The 20,539-nt window shown below is 36.9% G+C and overlaps 1 protein-coding gene across 1 annotated transcript in view; it reads right to left on the bottom strand.

Moving 5' to 3' along the window:
• Positions 1-20,539, bottom strand: part of LOC132555154 (leucine-rich repeat and coiled-coil domain-containing protein 1-like) — a 105,866-nt gene that overhangs the window by 84,802 nt on the left and 525 nt on the right. The window contains exons 2-8 of the mRNA XM_060219501.1: positions 20,174-20,391; positions 19,517-19,624; positions 18,138-18,199; positions 16,491-16,631; positions 10,959-11,045; positions 10,312-10,372; positions 6,569-6,734 (exon numbers count right to left, since the gene is read on the bottom strand). Coding sequence (XP_060075484.1) covers positions 6,569-6,734; positions 10,312-10,372; positions 10,959-11,045; positions 16,491-16,631; positions 18,138-18,199; positions 19,517-19,624; positions 20,174-20,189 — 641 coding nt within the window. The 5' untranslated portion in view covers positions 20,190-20,391. The remainder of the gene's footprint in view (positions 1-6,568; positions 6,735-10,311; positions 10,373-10,958; positions 11,046-16,490; positions 16,632-18,137; positions 18,200-19,516; positions 19,625-20,173; positions 20,392-20,539) is intronic.

Here is a 20,539-nt window from a genome sequence, read left to right as displayed (position 1 = left end):
TAGTTCTATGGGTTTGGCTACACATAAATGCGCTAATCAAACTAAAGTTTTCATCAGCACTTAAGAGAAATTGAACAACCGAAAATCTTAGATATTCATTAACAAAAGGCCCAATGAGCATACAGCGCTCACCTGGAATATATATATCTTATCCAAATATCATGCCTTTAGGTCTTTTAGTTCATGAGAAGTCCTTTAACAAATTTGACCACTGCGACCTTGAATATAGGTCAAGGTCATTTCTTTTCCAAACTTTGCCGGGCTTCATCCTAGAAACATACCAGACAAATATTATGCCTCTGGGTTTTTTAGTTCATGAGACGAAGTCGTTTAAATGTTTTAACAAATTTGACCCCTGTGATCTCGAACTTAGGTCAAAGTAATTTCTTTTCACAAACTTAGTCAGGCTTAATCTGAGAATATGCTAGCCAAATATAATGCCTCAAAGCCTTTTATTTCATGAGAAGAAGTCATGTAAAGGTCATTTGTTTTCGCAAACATTGTTTGGCTTGATCTTTGGAACATATCACCCAAATATCAAAACGTTTGGTTCACTGGTTATTGAGAAGAATTCGTTTAAAGGAAAAGGTTGACGCCAGACGCCAGATGCCTGACAACGGAACAACAGACAAAATAAACAAGAGAAAACTTGCATGTTCAGTCATAAAGAAGAACAAACAAAACTGCTTAGATGAATGATACTGAACCACTTTCAAGGTCATAAGTTAAATACAAATAAAAGAATGAAGTTTTGGATTGCAGCCTCAAACTTATTTCAGTTAATTTAGCATATCTGGTCTCATTAAGTAATAGGTATATTATTAAGACAAAATATGTGAACAGTTCTTTAGCAATTACAAATTCATTGGTCAAAATACAAGATGGCAACCTCTCAGTCTATATATACCTGCTCTCAAAGTTCAGTAGTAAAGATTTAACAAGAGTCCCATGGACCTTACCAATCATCTGACTACAAAAACTTTCAGCAGAGAGAAGGGTTATTTTTTCTACTTCGAATGAAATCTTACTGGGAAGCTGTTTTCCATGGTGCAGATGGTAGTTTTGGTGAGGAGTAGAGAAACTTGTTAATACACAAGCCAAATTAAAGCTGATTTTCTGTGGGTATGACAAACTAGATAAATAAGAGATCCCAGAAAGATAATTGGCACCCACCCTTGTCTGATCTTTTAGAGATTCCAGACAGATCTTGGCACCCATCCTTGTCTGATCTTTTAGAGATTCCAGACAGATCTTGGCACCCATCCTTGTCTGATCTTTTAGATATACCAGACAGACCTTGGCACCCTCCCTTGTCTGATCTTTTAGAGATTCCAGACAGATCTTGGCACCCATCCTTGTCTGATCTTTTAGAGATTCCAGACAGATCTTGGCACCCATCCTTGTCTGATCTTTTAGAGATTCAACAATGATCTTGGCACCTAACCTTGTCTGATCTTAAAGAGATACCAGACTGACCTTGGCACCCACCCTTGTCTGATCTTTTAGAGATACCAGACTGACCTTGGCACCCTCCCTTGTCTGATCTTTTAGAGATCCCAGACTGATCTTGGCACCCTCCCTTGTCTGATCTTTTAGAGATACCAGACTGACCTTGGCACCCACCCTTGTCTGAGCTTTTAGATATACCAGTGGGATCTCGGCATCCATCCTTGTCTGAGCTTTTAGATATACCAGAGGGATCTTGGCACCCTCCCTTGTCTGATCTTTTAGAGATACCAGAAAGATCTTGGCACCCACCCTTGTTTGATCTTTTAGAGATTCCAGAAGGATCTTGGCACCCACCCTTGTTTGATATTTTAGATATACCAAACAGACCTTGGCACCCACCCTTGTTTGATCTTATAGATAGACCAGACAGAACTTGGCACCCACCCTTGTTTGATCTTATAGATAGACCAGACAGAACTTGGCACCCACCCTTGTTTGATCTTATAGATAGACCAGACAGAACTTGGCACCCACCCTTGTTTGATCTTTTAGAGATACCAGAAAGATCTTGGCACCCTCCCTTGTCTGATCTTTTAGAGATACCAGAGGGATCTTGGCACCCACCCTTGTTTGATCTTTTAGATATACCAGACAGAACTTGGCACCCACCCTTGTTTGATCTTTTAGATATACCAGACAGACCTTGGCACCCACCCTTGTCTGATCTTTTAGAGATACCAGACTGACCTTGGCACCCACCCTTGTCTGGTCTTTTAGATATATCAGAAGGACTTTCGCATCCACCCTTGTTTGATATTTTAGAGATTCCAGGAGGATCTTGGCACCCACCTTTGTTTGATCTGTTAGATATACCAGAGGAATCTTGGCACCAATCCTTGTCTGAGCTTTTATATATACCAGAGGGATCTTGGCACCCATCCTTGTCTGAGCTTTTAGATATACCAGAGGGATCTTGGCACCCTCCCTTGTCTGATCTTTTAGAGATACCAGTGGGATCTTGGCACCCATCCTTGTCTGAGCTTTGAGATATACCAGACAGACCTTGGCACCCATCCTTGTCTGAGCTTTTAGATATACCAGTGGGATCTTGGCACCCATCCTTGTCTGAGCTTTTAGATATACCAGAGGGATCTTGGCACCCATCCTTGTCTGAGCTTTTAGATATACCAGACAGACCTTGGCACCCATCCTTGTCTGAGCTTTTAGATATACCAGACAGACCTTGGCACCCATCCTTGTCTGAGCTTTTAGATATACCAGAGGGATCTTGGCACCCATCCTTGTCTGAGCTTTTAGATATACCAGAGGGATCTTGGCACCCATCCTTGTCTGAGCTTTTAGATATACCAGAGGGATCTTGGCACCCATCCTTGTCTGAGCTTTTAGATATACCAGACAGACCTTGGCACCCATCCTTGTCTGAGCTTTTAGATATACCAGTGGGATCTCGGCATCCATCCTTGTCTGAGCTTTTAGATATACCAGAGGGATCTTGGCACCCATCCTTGTCTGATCTTTATTTGTTTTCTTTCTTTCCGCTTCTTTTCTCTATTGTTTCTTTTTATCATACAATTTTTTTTTAATTTCTCTGAAGAAATAGTTTCTTACTCTCAAATCCAAGATGGTCACCTGCTTGCTGTTTTGATTTTCATGATCAACCCGACATCCCCTGTTCCCATCCCTTTCCCCCACATCAAAAAAGAACTAGGGACCTATATATGAAATCAGAGAAAGATCCATAAGGAACTTCAGGAGAAGTAGGAATAAAAATCTGCCACAGTCAAAAACCAAGATGATTGCATGTCTGATCAGTCCAAAAATAGCAAGGGCACAACAAGGGCACAACAAGAGACCAAAAAGAATGTACAGTGATGGGACTGGTCAGTTTATCGGGATGTCTAGATTATACAGGGACTGGTCAGTTTATGGGGGTGTCTAGATTGTACAGGGACTGGATTAGACAGATTCAACATGATCTGTTGTAACAGTGATGGGACTGGCCAGTTTATGGGGGTGTCTAGATTACACAGGGACTGGTCAGTTTATGGGGGTGTAACAGTGATGGGACTGGTCAGTTTACGGGGGTGTCTAGATTGTACAGGGACTGGATTAGACAGATTCAACATGATCTGTTGTAACAGTGATGGGACTGGCCAGTTTATGGGGGTGTCTAGATTACACAGGGACTGGTCAGTTTATGGGGGTGTAACAGTGATGGGACTGGTCAGTTTACGGGGGTGTCTAGATTGTACAGGGACTGGATTAGACAGATTAAACATGATCTGTTGTAACAGTGATGGGACTGGTCAGTTTATGGGGGTGTCTAGATTACACAGGGACTGGTCAGTTTATGGGGGTGTAACAGTGATGGGACTGGTCAGTTTACGGGGTTGTCTAGATTGTACAGGGACTGGATTAGACAGATTAAACATGATCTGTTGTAACAGTGATGGGACTGGTCAGTTTATGGGGGTGTCTAGATTACACAGGGACTGAATTAGACAGATTAAACATGATCTGCTGTAACAGTGATGGGACTGGTCAGTTTATGGGGGTGTCTTGATTACACAGGGACTGGTCAGTTTATGGGGGTGTAACAGTGATGGGACTGGTCAGTTTATGGGGGTGTCTAGATTGTACAGGGACTGGATTAGACAGATTAAAACTTATGAATCCATGAATCAGCTGGAAAGATAGAAAAGTCATTGGTGCTTAAAGCTTGACATGTAACAGCAATACTTGCTATCATACAGAGCAGTGACACACATGATCACTGCATCACAGCCAGACGCAGTCCATCCTTTCTCTAGATAGTGTATCCTCAAAGAAATCAGAGATCTTACAAATTTTTCATGACGTGAACTTCTTATGTATTTTTACAATGTAATCCAAGTGTCAGTGTATCATTAAGCATTTTCATAGTTCAGACTATGATTGTCGATCATCACTTGTACATCTACTATAAAGTCTTCAACAAACCACAGTCAAATTGGGCACAGTAAATTGTCACTATATTGTGTAATTTTTCTATAATCTTTTCCCCATTTCATCACACTATTTTCTCACTTAGTGTACATAGAATTATAGTACAGGCAAAATTAGTAGATTTCTTACCATTTTGTATACACTACATATGTGAGTGATACAACACTTCACACTGATCATTTGTCTGCCAAAGGTGACAGTGTTGTTGTCAAAATGTCACACCTTCAGCTTCTACTGGTTGTGTTATAAGAATTTTTATTCTACTATCATTGTAATTGTTTGTGTTGTATGCTGAGCCCTCAAGGTGTTCCTGTCATATTGTCATCTGATAGTGAGTTTTCTCTCTTAATCTCAATTTAATCAAAAGCAAAATATAAACAAGAGGTCAATATCCCTAAACACTTATCTCACTGATCTCAACTGAACTTATACTGCAAAGTGGCACAGCTATGTAAGTGGCATTCAAATCAGTCCCCTTATTAATCTCATACAAGATATTATGGATATTAAGCTGCAACCCACGTTTCATCCAATTCAGTTCATATGTACTCCGGTTATTGTGTGCACAAGGTCCGATGGAAATGAAAGTGTAAAGGCCCATAGACCCTACAACTGAATTAGCCCCATTGTCAAAGTCAGGAAAGCTTATTGATATAAGGCTGTATACAGAGTCTAATCAAAATCTGTATGTATTGTCCAAATTATCATAATTACAGGGTCGGATAAAAAAAAATGCAAAGGGGCATTACTCTGTTAACACTCATACATTCCTGAATTAGAGAATTGGGAATAAAAAATGTTACATTTTATAACACCATTTTTGTTGGTTGTTCTCAAATTCAAGAATGAAAGCATACATAAGAATACTCACGATACCAGCACCTGATATGGTAATCAGTTTTCTTAAAACATTAAAGACTTTAACACTGATCTAAACTTCTGTTCTATAGAGGTAATCACAAATCTAATCTACAAATATCAAATGTCAGATCCTGGAAACATAATCTTTCTGTTTATTGAAGCATGGCTAATAATGCAAATTTAGGTGTAAGGTGCTAGACTGATAATTCTCAAAAAATAAAAAAAACAAAAGAGAAAGAAAAGAAAAAACAAGGACCAATTCATCCTGTCACAGAACCAATTTGTGTATTAATATGTTTCATCAGGAGCTGCCAGCAGATGTTCCAGAGCTGACATGAAACTCCTTCAACCTCATTACTTTATTGTTTAAAATAACTGTCATTTTCCTTATCTACCCAACCTATTCATTATCACACTTATTTTTCCTTTCTTAATCTATTTCTTTCCTTTTTTTTTGAAGAAAAGTGATAATTATTGGAACTGAGAGCAAGAATGTCATTTGTAATATGTTTTCATGTATTTTGGCATTGAAAGTGAGGACATCATTAAGATAGTATTTTTATGCATATTTTTTTTCTTTTTTTTTTCTTTATGGATGTTCTGGAATTATAATTACACTGACAAGATGACAAGATTTTTTTTTATAGTAACACATTTTTCAGGTGGGGAGATTCATGTTGCCATACAGCATGAAATGAATTAATTTGTAAGAAAATGATAACCAGAAAAATATATACATGTACACGTTAAAAGTCAAAAGAACTTTTAATACCTAGACATATTGTTATATACATAGTGATGCTGACAACATGACACTTTCAGTAAAAAGTCTGTAGAATTTGTAGGCTGGATTTACAATTCTTAACATAACATGATGACTTTAGATAGAGCTCAACTGCAGACATCGTCCTGATAGGCAAAAACATCATTACAAACAGTATAATATGCATTCAATATCCTGGCTAGATTTCTAAACCCTATATTTCTAAAACTGATTCGCAATCAATTCAATAAGTTATAAAACAATAAACATCATATTTTTTTTGCACTTTTCCATATTTTGTTTACTTCCTTCAAATTCAATTCATGGAGACTGTTGTGCTCTCTGATTGAATAGTGAATGATCTTTAGTGACAGCAGTGCCTGCATCCATTCTACAAACCAAGTCTGAACGCTTACAACTGTCTACAATCACACTGACAAGACATGATGGTCTTGACAATTTTTGTACGGAAACTTATTACTTTCTTACCTGTGAGTCTCTGGGGATTCCAATTTGGCCCGGGACGATGCTGTTGGTTTACGGTATCCAGGGATACGTGACCTACGTGACCTTTTGCCCTTACGACCTCTGCTTGTTTGATCTTGTTGAGAGTTTCCTGATCCTGCATCATCACTTTCATCAGTCTGGACGATGTCTGATTAAATTATGAGAACACATAAGACTTCAGGACACATTCTGATACTGTTCCCGCTAATGTTTTATTTATACTTTATACAACTTTTAGAAAAACATGTGTAACCAGTAGGTGAAGCAGAAACAGCAAAGTGACAACTTGAAGGAATCACTGTCCTGGAGACAGTGTTGATGAGGGTACAACCCACCAAACCAGTTACACTGAGGTGACAACTTGAAGGAATCATTGTCCTACACACAGTGTTGATGAGGGTACAACCCACCAAACCAGTTACACTGAGGTGACAATTTGAAGGAATCATTGTCCTGGAGACAGTGTTGATGAGGGTACAACCCACCAAACCAGTTACACTGAGGTGACAACTTGAAGGAATCATTGTCCTACACACAGTGTTGATGAGGGTACAACCCACCAAACCAGTTACACTGAGGTGACAACTTAAAGGAATCACTGTCCTGGAGACGGTGTTGATGAGGGTACAACCCACCAAACCAGTTACACTGAGGTGACAACTTGAAGGAATCATTGTCCTGGAGACAGTGTTGATGAGGGTACAACCCACCAAACCAGTTACACTGAGGTGACAATTTGAAGGAATCATTGTCCTGGAGACAGTGTTGATGAGGGTACAACCCACCAAACCAGTTACACTGAGGTGACAACTTGAAGGAATCATTGTCCTACACACAGTGTTGATGAGGGTACAACCCACCAAACCAGTTACACTGAGGTGACAACTTAAAGGAATCACTGTCCTGGAGACGGTGTTGATGAGGGTACAACCCACCAAACCAGTTACACTGAGGTGACAACTTGAAGGAATCATTGTCCTGGAGACAGTGTTGATGAGGGTACAACCCACCAAACCAGTTACACTGAGGTGACAACTTGAAGGAATCATTGTCCTGGAGACAGTGTTGATGAGGGTACAACCCACCAAACCAGTTACACTGAGGTGACAACTTGAAGGAATCATTGTCCTACACACAGTGTTGATGAGGGTACAACCCACCAAACCAGTTACACTGAGGTGACAACTTGAAGGAATCATTGTCCTACACACAGTGTTGATGAGGATACAACCCACCAAACCAGTTACACTGAGGTGACAACTTAAAGGAATCACTGTCCTGGAGACGGTGTTGATGAGGGTACAACCCACCAAACCAGTTACACTGAGGTGACAACTTGAAGGAATCATTGTCCTGGAGACAGTGTTGATGAGGGTACAACCCACCAAACCAGTTACACTGAGGTGACAACTTGAAGGAATCATTGTCCTACACACAGTGTTGATGAGGATACAACCCACCAAACCAGTTACACTGAGGTGACAACTTAAAGGAATCACTGTCCTGGAGACGGTGTTGATGAGGGTACAACATACCAAACCAGTTACACTGAGGTGACAACTTGAAGGAATCATTGTCCTACACACAGTGTTGATGAGGGTACACCCCACCAAACCAGTAACACTGAGGCGACAACTTGAAGGAATCATTGTCCTGGAGACAGTGTTGATGAGGGTACAACCCACCAAACCAGTTACACTGAGGTGACAACTTGAAGGAATCATTGTCCTACACACAGTGTTGATGAGGGTACAACCCACCAAACCAGTTACACTGAGGAAATCTCATGCATACTTTGGCCAAATACCTGGTACATATATATGTATATAGGAAAGCTAGATGAGAATGATGATTTATATCAACAAATAACACTGTGTTCTGATAAGAGTAACTTAAATAAAATCTGCTACAATATACTGATTACATTGATATATTCACTACCTCCCAGCATGGCCACAATCTAAATAATTCTCTATAGAAACTGAACCAATTAAACAATTATGCTTTGTTAGATAATTAAATGGACAGAAGTTCTCATATATACCAAATTTGTCAAAATTTCTTTGTTTTCATATTTTCTTTCAATAAAACAAATACTTTCACACTGAATTGGTGAATTTAGGAAAAGAAAATGTTAGAAAAGACATGAATACCCCTTCCCCTATTCCCATACATGTGTGACCCTTTTAACCCTTCCACCAGGACATGACATAACAGAAATTCAATCATAGTTGACCTGATAGGACATTGAAAACATAAATACCTTCTGACAGTTTTTGTTACCAAAGCTGAGTCTTGTTCAAATCTAGCAAGAACACTGAATGAAGACAGAAGATAGCCTGTTTTGTCTCCAGACTACAATAGGGACAGACATTAGAAACCCTAATTTGATTCTGGGATGGAGCTCTAAGCGACAAACAAGATTTTCACACTAATGTTTGGTCATTACCAGTGTAAGGAGCAAGCAACACTGACCACAAGCTGTCAACTAGAGTCAGCTGGTCAAGCTCAAACTCAGCTTTGAGATTACATTTTTATATTGCTATACCATATAATCCCAGCTGGTTAACGGAATATGATAGCATGGTTAACTGCATATAATTGCACTGGTTAATTAGAAATTATGATATCACTAACTAGATTTGATCATCTAACAACTGAATAAGATAATATGACTAACAGAATAAAAGAACAAAGCCAACTGGAAGGGATAATGTGACTAACTAGATATGATAACATGACTAACTGGATAAGATAATATGACTAACTAGATATGATAACATCACTAACTAGATATGATAACATGACTAACTAGATAAGATAATATGAGTAATTGCCTATGATATGAATAATTAGATATGATAATATGATATGACTAACTAGATATGATAACATGACTAACTAGATATGATAACATGACTAACTGGATAAGATAATATGACTAACTGGATAAGATAATATGAGTAATTGCCTATGATATGAATAATTAGATATGATAATATGATATGACTAACTAGATATGATAACATCACTAATTAGATATGATAATATGACTAATTGCCTATGATATGAATAATTAGATATGATAATATGATATGACTAACTAGATATGATAACATCACTAACTAGATATGATAATATGACTAATTGCCTATGATATGAATAATTAGATATGATAATATGATATGACTAACTAGATATGATAACATGACTAACTAGATATGATAATATGATATGACTAACAAGATATGATATGACTAACAAGATATGATATGACTAACTAGATATGATACGATATGATTAACTAGATATGGTAATATGAATAATTGCATATGATATGACTAACTAGATATATATGACTCACTGAATAACATAATATGACAAACTGGATATAGCTAATTGGATTCGATGTGACTACCTGATGTGATGATGTGACTAATTGATATGAAAATATGACTAACTAAATATAAAAAAATAAAATGTTCACCTAAATCAAGACAATATTAACTCAAATCACACATGAAGATTGAGACATATTTAACAATGTTGAATATTACCTGAAAGATTTAGTTTGCTACCAGCAAATTCATCTTAATTTGACTCTGACACACAAAGTTTGGTTACAATCATCCTTGTTTTTGTTTACACTTGCGACTAGATTCTCCTCAGTCACCTTTGATCAGTATCACTGTCACAGCTGTAAGTATCAAGAACTCAACACTTACCTCTTTCAGCCACAAGTCTGGTGATAGCATCAGAAGAACTCGTTTGTCCATCTGATACAGTCTGCAAATATATGTAATCATTTTTTAAGATATTTTTGTTGAAGAAAGTGACAATAGATTTTTAAATCCTTGATAAAAAAAATTCAAAATGTGACATTTTTAAATTTAACATCAAATTTGTTTTGGTCATTTTAGAGTTTGTTGGTAAATAGAAGAATATCTCTGCTCAAAATGTTCTTTTTGAAGAATTATTAACTAAGATTGTAACCATGTAGCTATAAATAGGCAGTTTTACACAATAGTTATTCTATACTGCTTAACACAGTAAACTGAAAAAAATGTAAAAACAAAGAAATCACAAAAATTCTGAGAATTTCCTAGTTTGGACTAATTTTGAAATTGAAAGATAAAATTTTACAACAATATTGAAATATGTCTGACATGAGGTCAAGTCCTCTGTTACACAACTCACTATGATTTATTTTGATAATCTGGAAAATCAAAAATTACGTAAAAACCTTAAATCATAAAAATCAATGAAATCACAATGTCATGTTTTCAGTTTCTATCAATGACTGACAATCTGACTTCTAATTACATAGATTTAGGGGCGATTTTATTATAAGAGAAAAAAAAATTACACTGACCTTTGACCTAGATGGCTGCAACAGGTTCGCGATCTGTTGTTCCAAGATCATCAGACGTCGATTTTGTTCAGACATGACGCTTGTGTTCTATAAATAAAGATGAAATTTTTTGAAAACAATATTTCCTTCTACATACAATGCGTGATCTATTTTCTTGTGAGAACAAGGATGCCATCAACTTTTACATAACTTCATAATTAGTCTCATATCAATTTTGCCATTAAAATATACAAAAAAGTATATCAATTTGTTCACTGCAATGACGATGTAAGAAACATATCATCATTCTTTTTAGAAATGATGTAACTTTTCCAGTGATGATATAACTTTTCCAGTGATGATATACTTTTCAAAGGATGATGAATCTTCCGGAGATGATATGACTTTTCCAAAGATGACACATTTTCCAAAGATGATATAACTTTACAATAGATTACATCACTATATCAGCATTAGTACAAGTTTTCAAGAGATGATATCACTTTACCAGGTACAATTTTACCAGTGATGGTATAAATTTTCCTGAGATGATGTAACTCTATGTTTTGACCAATCAGAATGGATATCACTACATCGAAATTCTTCATAGTTTTAAACACTGTTCTTAGCAGGGAGCAAACAGTATTTAAATGTAAAAATATCAACATTTTATTGACATTCTCTCTTTACATATGACATATAAGATTTACAAGAAGATAAAGTCAAATATCCTCATTGTATTATCTGTTTCACACAGAAAGTTTCCTCATTGTATTATCTGTTTCACACAGAAAGTTTCCTCATTGTATTATCTGTTTCACACAGAAAGTTTCCTCGTTGTATTATCTGTTTCACACAGAAAGTTTCCTCGTTGTATTATCTGTTTCACACAGAAAGTTTCCTCGTTGTATTATCTGTTTCACACAGAAAGTTTCCTCGTTGTATTATCTGTTTCACACAGAAAGTTTCCTCGTTGTATTATCTGTTTCACACAGAAAGTTTCCTCGTTGTATTATCTGTTTCACACAGAAAGTTTCCTCGTTGTATTATCTGTTTCACACAGAAAGTTTCCTCGTTGTATTATCTGTTTCACACAGAAAGTTTCCTCGTTGTATTATCTGTTTCACACAGAAAGTTTCCTCGTTGTATTATCTGTTTCACACAGAAAGTTTCCTCGTTGTATTATCTGTTTCACACAGAAAGTTTCCTCGTTGTATTATCTGTTTCACACAGAAAGTTTCCTCGTTGTATTATCTGTTTCACACAGAAAGTTTCCTCGTTGTATTATCTGTTTCACACAGAAAGTTTGAAGTTTTATTGTCTGAGAAAGTAATATGAGTTTGATACTAATCATTTATGATAATCTACACTGGTTAATGAAATGGACTCCTTTCAATGACATAAAGTAATAACTGGACTCCTTCCCATGACAAAGCAATAACTGGACTCTTTTCAATGACAAGGGCAATAACTGGACTCCTGTCCATGACATAAAGCAATAACTGGACTCCTTTCAATGAGAAAGCAATAACTGGACTCTTTTTAATGACAAGGGCGATAACTGGACTCCTTTCCATGACATAAAGCAATAACTGGACTCCTTTCCAGGACATAAAGCAATAACTGGACTCCTTTCCAGGACATAAAGCAATAAATGGACTGACTCCTTTCCAGGACATAAAGCAATAAATGGACTCCTTCCCATGACAAAGCAATAACTGGACTCCTTTCCAGGGCATAAAGCAATAAATGGACTCCTTTCCATGACATAAAGCAATAACTGGACTCCTTTCCAGGACATAAAGCAATAAATGGACTCCTTTCCAGGACATAAAGCAATAACTGGACTCCTTTCCAGGACATAAAGCAATAACTGGACTCCTTTCCAGGACATAAAGCAATAAATGGACTGACTCCTTTCCAGGACATAAAGAAATAAATTGACTGAATCCTTAACAGGACATAAAGCAATAAATGGACTGACTCCTTTCCAGGACATAAAGCAATAAATGGACTGACTCCTTTCCAGGACATAAAGCAATAAATGGACTGACTCCTTTCCAGGACATAAAGCAATAAATGGACTGACTCCTTTCCAGGACATAAAGCAATAAATGGACTGACTCCTTTCCAGGACATAAAGCAATAAATGGACTGACTCCTTTCCAGGACATAAAGCAATAAATGGACTGACTCCTTTCCAGGACATAAAGCAATAACTGGACTCCTTTCCAGGACATAAAGCAATAAATGGACTGACTCCTTTCCAGGACATAAAGCAATAACTGGACTCCTTTCCATGACATAAAGCAATAAATGGACTGACTCCTTTCCATGACATAAAGCAATAACTGGACTCCTTTCCAGGACATAAAGCAATAAATGGACTGACTCCTTTCCAGGACATAAAGCAATAAATGGACTGACTCCTTTCCAGGACATAAAGCAATAAATGGACTCCTTTCCATGACATAAAGCAATAAATGGACTGACTCCTTTCCATGACATTAACTGGACATGACATAAAGCAAAGCAATAAATGGACTCTCCTTTCCAGGACATAAAGCAATAACTGGTCTCCTTTCCAGGACATAAAGCAATAACTGGACTCCTTTCCAGGACATAAAGCAATAAATGGACTGGACTCCTTTCCAGGACATAAAGCAATAACTGGACTCCTTTTCCATGACATAAAGCAATAAATGCAATAAACTGGACTCCTTTCCAGGACATAAAGCAATAACTGGACTCCTTTCCAGGACATAAAGCAATAACTGGACTGACTCCTTTCCAGGACATAAAGCAATAAATGGACTGACTCCTTTCCAGGACATAAAGCAATAAATGGACTGACTCCTTTCCAGGACATAAAGCAATAAATGGACTCCTTTCAATGACATAAAGCAATAACTGGACTCCTTTCCATGACAGAGCAATAACTGGACTCTTTTCAATGACATAAAGCAATAACTGGACTCCTTTCCAGGACATAAAGCAATAACTGGACTCCTTTCCAGGACATAAAGCAATAAATGGACTCCTTTCCAGGACATAAAGCAATAAATGGACTCCTTTCCATGACATAAAGCAATAACTGGACTCCTTTCCATGACATAAAGCAATAACTGGACTCCTTTCCATGACAAGGGCAATAACTGGACTCTTTTCAATGACAAGGGCAATAACTGGACTCCTTTCCAGGACATAAAGCAATAACTGGACTCCTTTCCAGGACATAAAGCAATAAATGGACTCCTTTCCATGACATAAAGCAATAACTGGACTGACTCCTTTCCAGGACATAAAGCAATAAATGGACTGACTCCTTTCCAGGACATAAAGCAATAAATGGACTCCTTTCCAGGACATAAAGCAATAAATGGACTGACTCCTTTCCAGGACATAAAGCAATAAATGGACTCCTTTCCAGGACATAAAGCAATAACTGGACTCCTTTCCAGGACATAAAGCAATAACTGGACTCCTTTCCAGGACATAAAGCAATAACTGGACTCCTTCCCATGACAAAGCAATAACTGGACTCTTTTCCAGGACATAAAGCAATAAATGGACTCCTTTCCAGGACATAAAGCAATAACTGGACTCCTTTCCATGACATAAAGCAATAAATGGACTCCTTTCCATGACATAAAGCAATAAATGGACTCCTTTCCAGGACATAAAGCAATAACTGGACTCCTTTCCATGACAAAGCAATAACTGGACTCTTTTCAATGACAAGGGCAATAACTGGACTCCACTTACAAGGGCAATAACTGGACTCCTTTCCAGGACATAAAGCAATAACTGGACTCCTTTCCAGGACATAAAGCAATAAATGGACTGACTCCTTTCCAGGACATAAAGCAATAACTGGACTCCTTTCCATGACATAAAGCAATAAATGGACTCCTGTCCATGACATAAAGCAATAACTGGACTCCTTTCCATGACAAAGCAATAACTGGACTCTTTTCAATGACAAGGGCAATAACTGGACTCCTTTCCATGACATAAAGCAATAACTGGACTCTATTCAATGACAAGGGCAATAACTGGACTCCTTTCCATGACATAAAGCAATAACTAGACTCCTTTCCAGGACATAAAGCAATAAATGGACTCCTTTCCAGGACATAAAGCAAGTCTGTGACATTAAGCAATAGTTTACAAAGGATTCCTGTCCATGACATTAAGCAATAGTTTACAAAGGATTCCTGTCTGTGACATTAAGCAATAGTTTACAAAGGATTCCTGTCCATGACATTAAGCAATAGTTTACAAAGGATTCCTATCTGTGACATTAAGCAATAGTTTACAAAGGATTCCTGTCCATGACATTAAGCAATAGTTTACAAAGGATTCCTGTCTGTGACATTAAGCAATAGTTTACAAAGGATTCCTGTCCATGACATTAAGCAATAGTTTACAAAGGATTCCTGTCCATGACATTAAGCAATATTTTACAAAGGATTCCTGTCTGTGACATTAAGCAATAGTTTACAAAGGATTCCTGTCCATGACATTAAGCAATAGTTTACAAAGGATTCCTGTCTGTGACATTAAGCAATAGTTTACAAAGGATTCCTGTCCATGACATTAAGCAATAGTTTACAAAGGATTCCTGTCCATGACATTAAGCAATATTTTACAAAGGATTCCTGTATGTGACATTAAGCAATAGTTTACAATAACAATTTTTTCTTTTCTGAACACCATTTCTTCCATGATCGTTCAGTTGAATGTAACAAGAAGTAAATATAATAAAAACATATGTACTAGTGTAACTTTAGTTTCAATTATGATTGACAAGTCTTTTCCAAGAATTATAATTGAAAATACTTTCATTTAAAAAATAATTTTATTTTGTAGCCACTCAATCTAGACTTAAAACCTAGGACAGGAATTATATACTACTTTTTCTACAATTCAGTTGCCTAAGTGTGCGAAGGGAGCTAATTCAATTTCAAAAATTCCTTTTCTGTTTATTTGAAGAAAATCCTGAACCAATTCACCTCACCTCACCCAGAAGTTAATATTTTATATCTATATTTATTTGTTGGTGACCCACATTCTTTTTTTGTTAGTTGTTCCAATTTTCAAGTGAAAACTAAAAATTTCAGAACAATGTACCGAAATATTAAAAACAGGTGTGTTGTATGATAAAAATGATTTCTAATGCTGTCTAATAAAAATATTAAGGAACATTAACTTATATCATTAGATGTTGGATACCCAAAGTGATTTCTAATGCTGTCTTATAAAAACATTAATGACCTTTAACCTATATTATTAGATGCTGGGTACCCGAAGAGATTTCTAATGCTGTCTAATAAAAACATTAATAACCTTTAACCTATATTATTAGATGCTCGGTATCCCAAGTGATTTCTAATACTGTCTTAAAAAAACTTAAATGGCCTTTAACCTTTATCATTAGACGTTGGGTATCCCTATTTCTTCCAGGCCAATCTCATCCAGGACCACACTAGTGATAAGTACAATTGTACAATATCATATATGTATATGTTTATATTCAGCTAATCTACTAACCTGTTTGTCTGTACTCTTGTCCAGTTCGGACTCTGACACCAGTGCATTACTGGTGTCTGAGCTAGACTGTATTGCCTTCCGTTTAAAGAGTTCTAAGGCTTTGTCAATCTTGGGTGTCGCCAGGTCCAAGGCCTTTCCTTCCTACAAAGGACAACTTTCTGTACAATCTCCTCCTCTCAACAGGTACAGTCTCATCTCTTCATCCTGTATTGTCTAAACCTCTCATCCTGTAGTCCCATCCTCTCATCATGTACAGTCTCATCTTGTCATCCTGTACAGACCCATCCTCTCATCATGTACAGTCTCATCCCCCCAACATGTACATTCTCATCATCTCATCATGTATAGTCTGATCCTCCAACCTGTACATTCTCATCTTCTCATTCTTTACAGTCTCATCCCCACAACCTGTACTGTTTAAACCTCTCATCCTGTAGTCCTATCCTCTCATCATGTACAGTCTCATCTTGTCATCCTGTAGAGTCCCATCCTCTCATCATGTACAGTCTCATTCCCCTGCCCCCACCCCCCACCCCCCAACATGTACATTCTCATCATCTCATCATGTACAGTCTCATCTCTTCAGCCTGTACTGTCTAAACCTCTCATCATGTAGTCCTATCTTCTCATCATGTACAGTCTCATCCCCCCAACATGTAAATTCTCTTCATCTCATCATGTAGTCCTATCCTCTCATCATGTACAGTCTCATCTTCTCATCCTGTACAGTCTCATCCCCTTAACCTGTACAGTCTCATCCTCCCAACCTGTACAGTCTCATCTTCTCATTCTGTACAGTCTCATCCTCCAACCTGTACATTCTCATCTTCTCATCATATACAGTCTCATCCTCTCATCATGTACAGTATCATCCCCCCAACATGTAAATTCTCATCATCTCATCATGTAGTCCTATCCTCTCATCATGTACAGTCTCATCCTCCAACCTGTACATTCTCATCTTCTCATCCTGTACAGTCTCATCCTTCAACCTGTACAGTCTCATCCCCTTAACCTGTACAGTCTCATCCTCCCAACCTATACATTCTCATCTTCTCATCATGTACAGTCTCATCCCCTTAACCTGTACAGTCTCATCCTCCCAACCTGTACAGTCTCATCTTCTCATCCTGTACAGTCTCATCTTCTCATCCTGTACAGTCTCATCCTCCAACCTGTACAGTCTCATCCCCTTAACCTGTACAGTCTCATCCTCCCAACCTGTACAGTCTCATCTTCTCATTCTGTACAGTCTCATATCCATATCCTTTACAGACTCATCCTTTCATCTTGTACTGTCTCATCCTCTCACCCTATAGTCTCATCCTCTCACCCTGTACAGTCTATACCTCTCATCCTTTACAGTAAAATCCTCTCAAACATAATGTTGGCTTTCTCTCAAGTTTTTATTTTGTTACTTTTACAATTAAGCATTACAAATTAAAGTGTCATTACTAGAATCCCAGTGTGTATCTATTATTACCTAAGTAACAGAATGTTTCCCTTCATTTATGGTCCTTTAATTTACAGTCAGAAAAAGAGAATTGCATATGTATGTGGAGACAATGGCTTTGCAAGACAGCATAATTCCAGGTCATAAATTTAATGGCAGAAAAACAGACTAAGAGTGAAAGGTCCAAAACTTACCACCATTGAGTTGGAGGAAGATTCTGTGTTAGATAGGAGGTAGTCCATGTAATCTTCTAGGCCTGAATAAAAAAAAATTAACATTGTATTTCATAATTAGATATCTTACCACAGTAATTATATAATGACACCCCCCTCTCTCTCCTTCTGATCTTCACAGTAGAAAAATGTTCTGATGTTGATATATCAGCAGAGTTGTTAGACAACAGAATAACTTGCCTCTTACATATTTCATAGCATCTCAACAGGTATATCTAACTATGCTTTAGCCAATACTAGACTTCCATATTCTTGTCAAAGTAATTATCACAAGCTAAAACCATTAACTGATTCCAAGATAAAAAATGGGAAAATAAGCTAATCAATTGATAATAACCAGACCCATAACTGAATCAAACAGAGTGAATCATAATGCCTTGTTCCCTGCTAAAACTATATGAGTTACTGATTTCCTTACTGGCCTGTTTAAACATATGTCCAGTCACAGAGTTACGTCCCTTTATAACATGATGATCATTAATGTATCAGTAACTATTTGGATGTTTATAATGTTTGATAAAAATTCAATTTAATGTATAAACACATCATAAACATCTTTTTGCACAGGAAAGTTTGTGATCATTTTTAGAGAGAAAAAGTGATTGCATAAATGACTGTCTCAACTGAGTCAAAAAACCTGGACACCACACAGCCATGTGTCACGTGGGTCCTCTAAATCAGGACAATTACAAGTGCAGGTTTGTACCTCCTTTGTATAGAATACCCCAGTGTCTGGGTTGGAAGGGCTTGTCATGGCCCCCAATTAACAAACAAATCACTGGAACTGTAAATTATTGGTGAATCATAATTTGTTTCACTTTTGCAGGTGAACAATGGAGATCTTTCGAAAAAGCAGGTTTAGCTCCAGTCATTGTCTTCAAATATATTTACCAATTTTTCTCAAATGGAGTTATGTTGTTCCAACCATATACAGTTTATATGCAAAAATTGCCGCATTGAAATTTTCCTCAGTACCCAGAAAAATCACTGCACATATACTTAAAATAAAAATTGTTCAAACAAGAAAGCTTCATAACATATAATTACAGCTATTCTACAAAACAAAACTTTGGTTAATATATGTATAATCAAAGATATAATTAGAGCTATTCTACAAAACAAAACTTTGGTTAATATATGTATAATCAAAGATATAATTAGAGCTATTCTACAAACCAAAACTTTGGTTAAATATATGTATAATCAAAGATATAATTAGAGCTATTCTACAAACCAAAACTTTGGTTAAATATATGTATAATCAAAGATATAATTAGAGCTATTCTACAAAACAAAACTTTGGTTAAATATATGTATAATCAAAGATGCTATGTACTCACCAGGTATATCAGCCAAGACATCCAGTCCTGTTGCTCGCTGACCATCACGACTGATGTTGTCCAAAACCTGGACTTGTGGCAGTGACCCCAAGATATTAACTCTGTACCCTGAAATAATGGGGAAATATGGGAGATAACTGTGCTTTCATCCAACTTTGTTTTGCTGCTACTTAATTTTGAAATTTCCACTTTACAAGAATTCATTTAGAAGACAACATTATGTAAATAAGACATCAAACCCTTGGTTTAGTTCCAAATGATCAACTTTTACAAAAATGTTGATACTATATATCATAAAATTCATAAAAGTAAATAGCACCATGATAAAAAACTGAATTACAGATCATACCCTGTAACAGTGAACAGGGAAACAACTCTACACTGTCACATTGGGAAAGGGGGAGATAACTCTACTCTGTAACAGTAGAAAGAGAGGGGAGACAACTGTACAACCTAACTTTGGGAAGACAGGGAAGATAGCTGTACCCTTCCACAGCCGAAAAAGAGATTAAATGTTCATGCAATTAAACTCTATTGGGTGGGGGATAATAAACAAGATCAAACTACTGAATCACAATGATTAAACTCTCTTCATTTTAAATGCCATCAGCTCAGGGGCTAACTGGATATACACATTGTAGGTGTTTTGTTACGTACCCGCCTGGTTACACATTGGGTTTGAAGAACCATCAGCATTGAGACTGAGCTGCCGTAGGTTAACAAGGCCCGACAAACACTCACACACATGTCTGGATGAGGACAATTTGTTGCCTTGTAGTTCTATGTGGGTCAACTTGAAATTTGGACCAGTCACAGACTTAAATCCAGAAATGTCTGTTATTTGGTTATAGCTCAAATTTAATTTCACCAAAGATCTGAAAAAGAAAAAATAACCTAATAGTTAATGTCATTTTTTTTCTCAAATTGAAAAATAATTCTTTTTCCATTTGATTCACACTGACAGAGTAACCAACAAGAAATTAAGATATAAGACAGTGTGATCAGAAAACTACTTTAAATTAA

The sequence above is a fragment of the Ylistrum balloti genome, unplaced genomic scaffold (genome assembly GCF_031769215.1).
Source record: "Ylistrum balloti isolate Yb309-2 unplaced genomic scaffold, AGI_CSIRO_Ybal_v1 Utg370456, whole genome shotgun sequence".
NCBI classification, from domain to species: Eukaryota; Metazoa; Mollusca; class Bivalvia; order Pectinida; family Pectinidae; genus Ylistrum; species Ylistrum balloti.
Note: the sequence above shows the minus strand (reverse complement) of the source record. Positions and strands in the feature narration are given on the sequence as shown.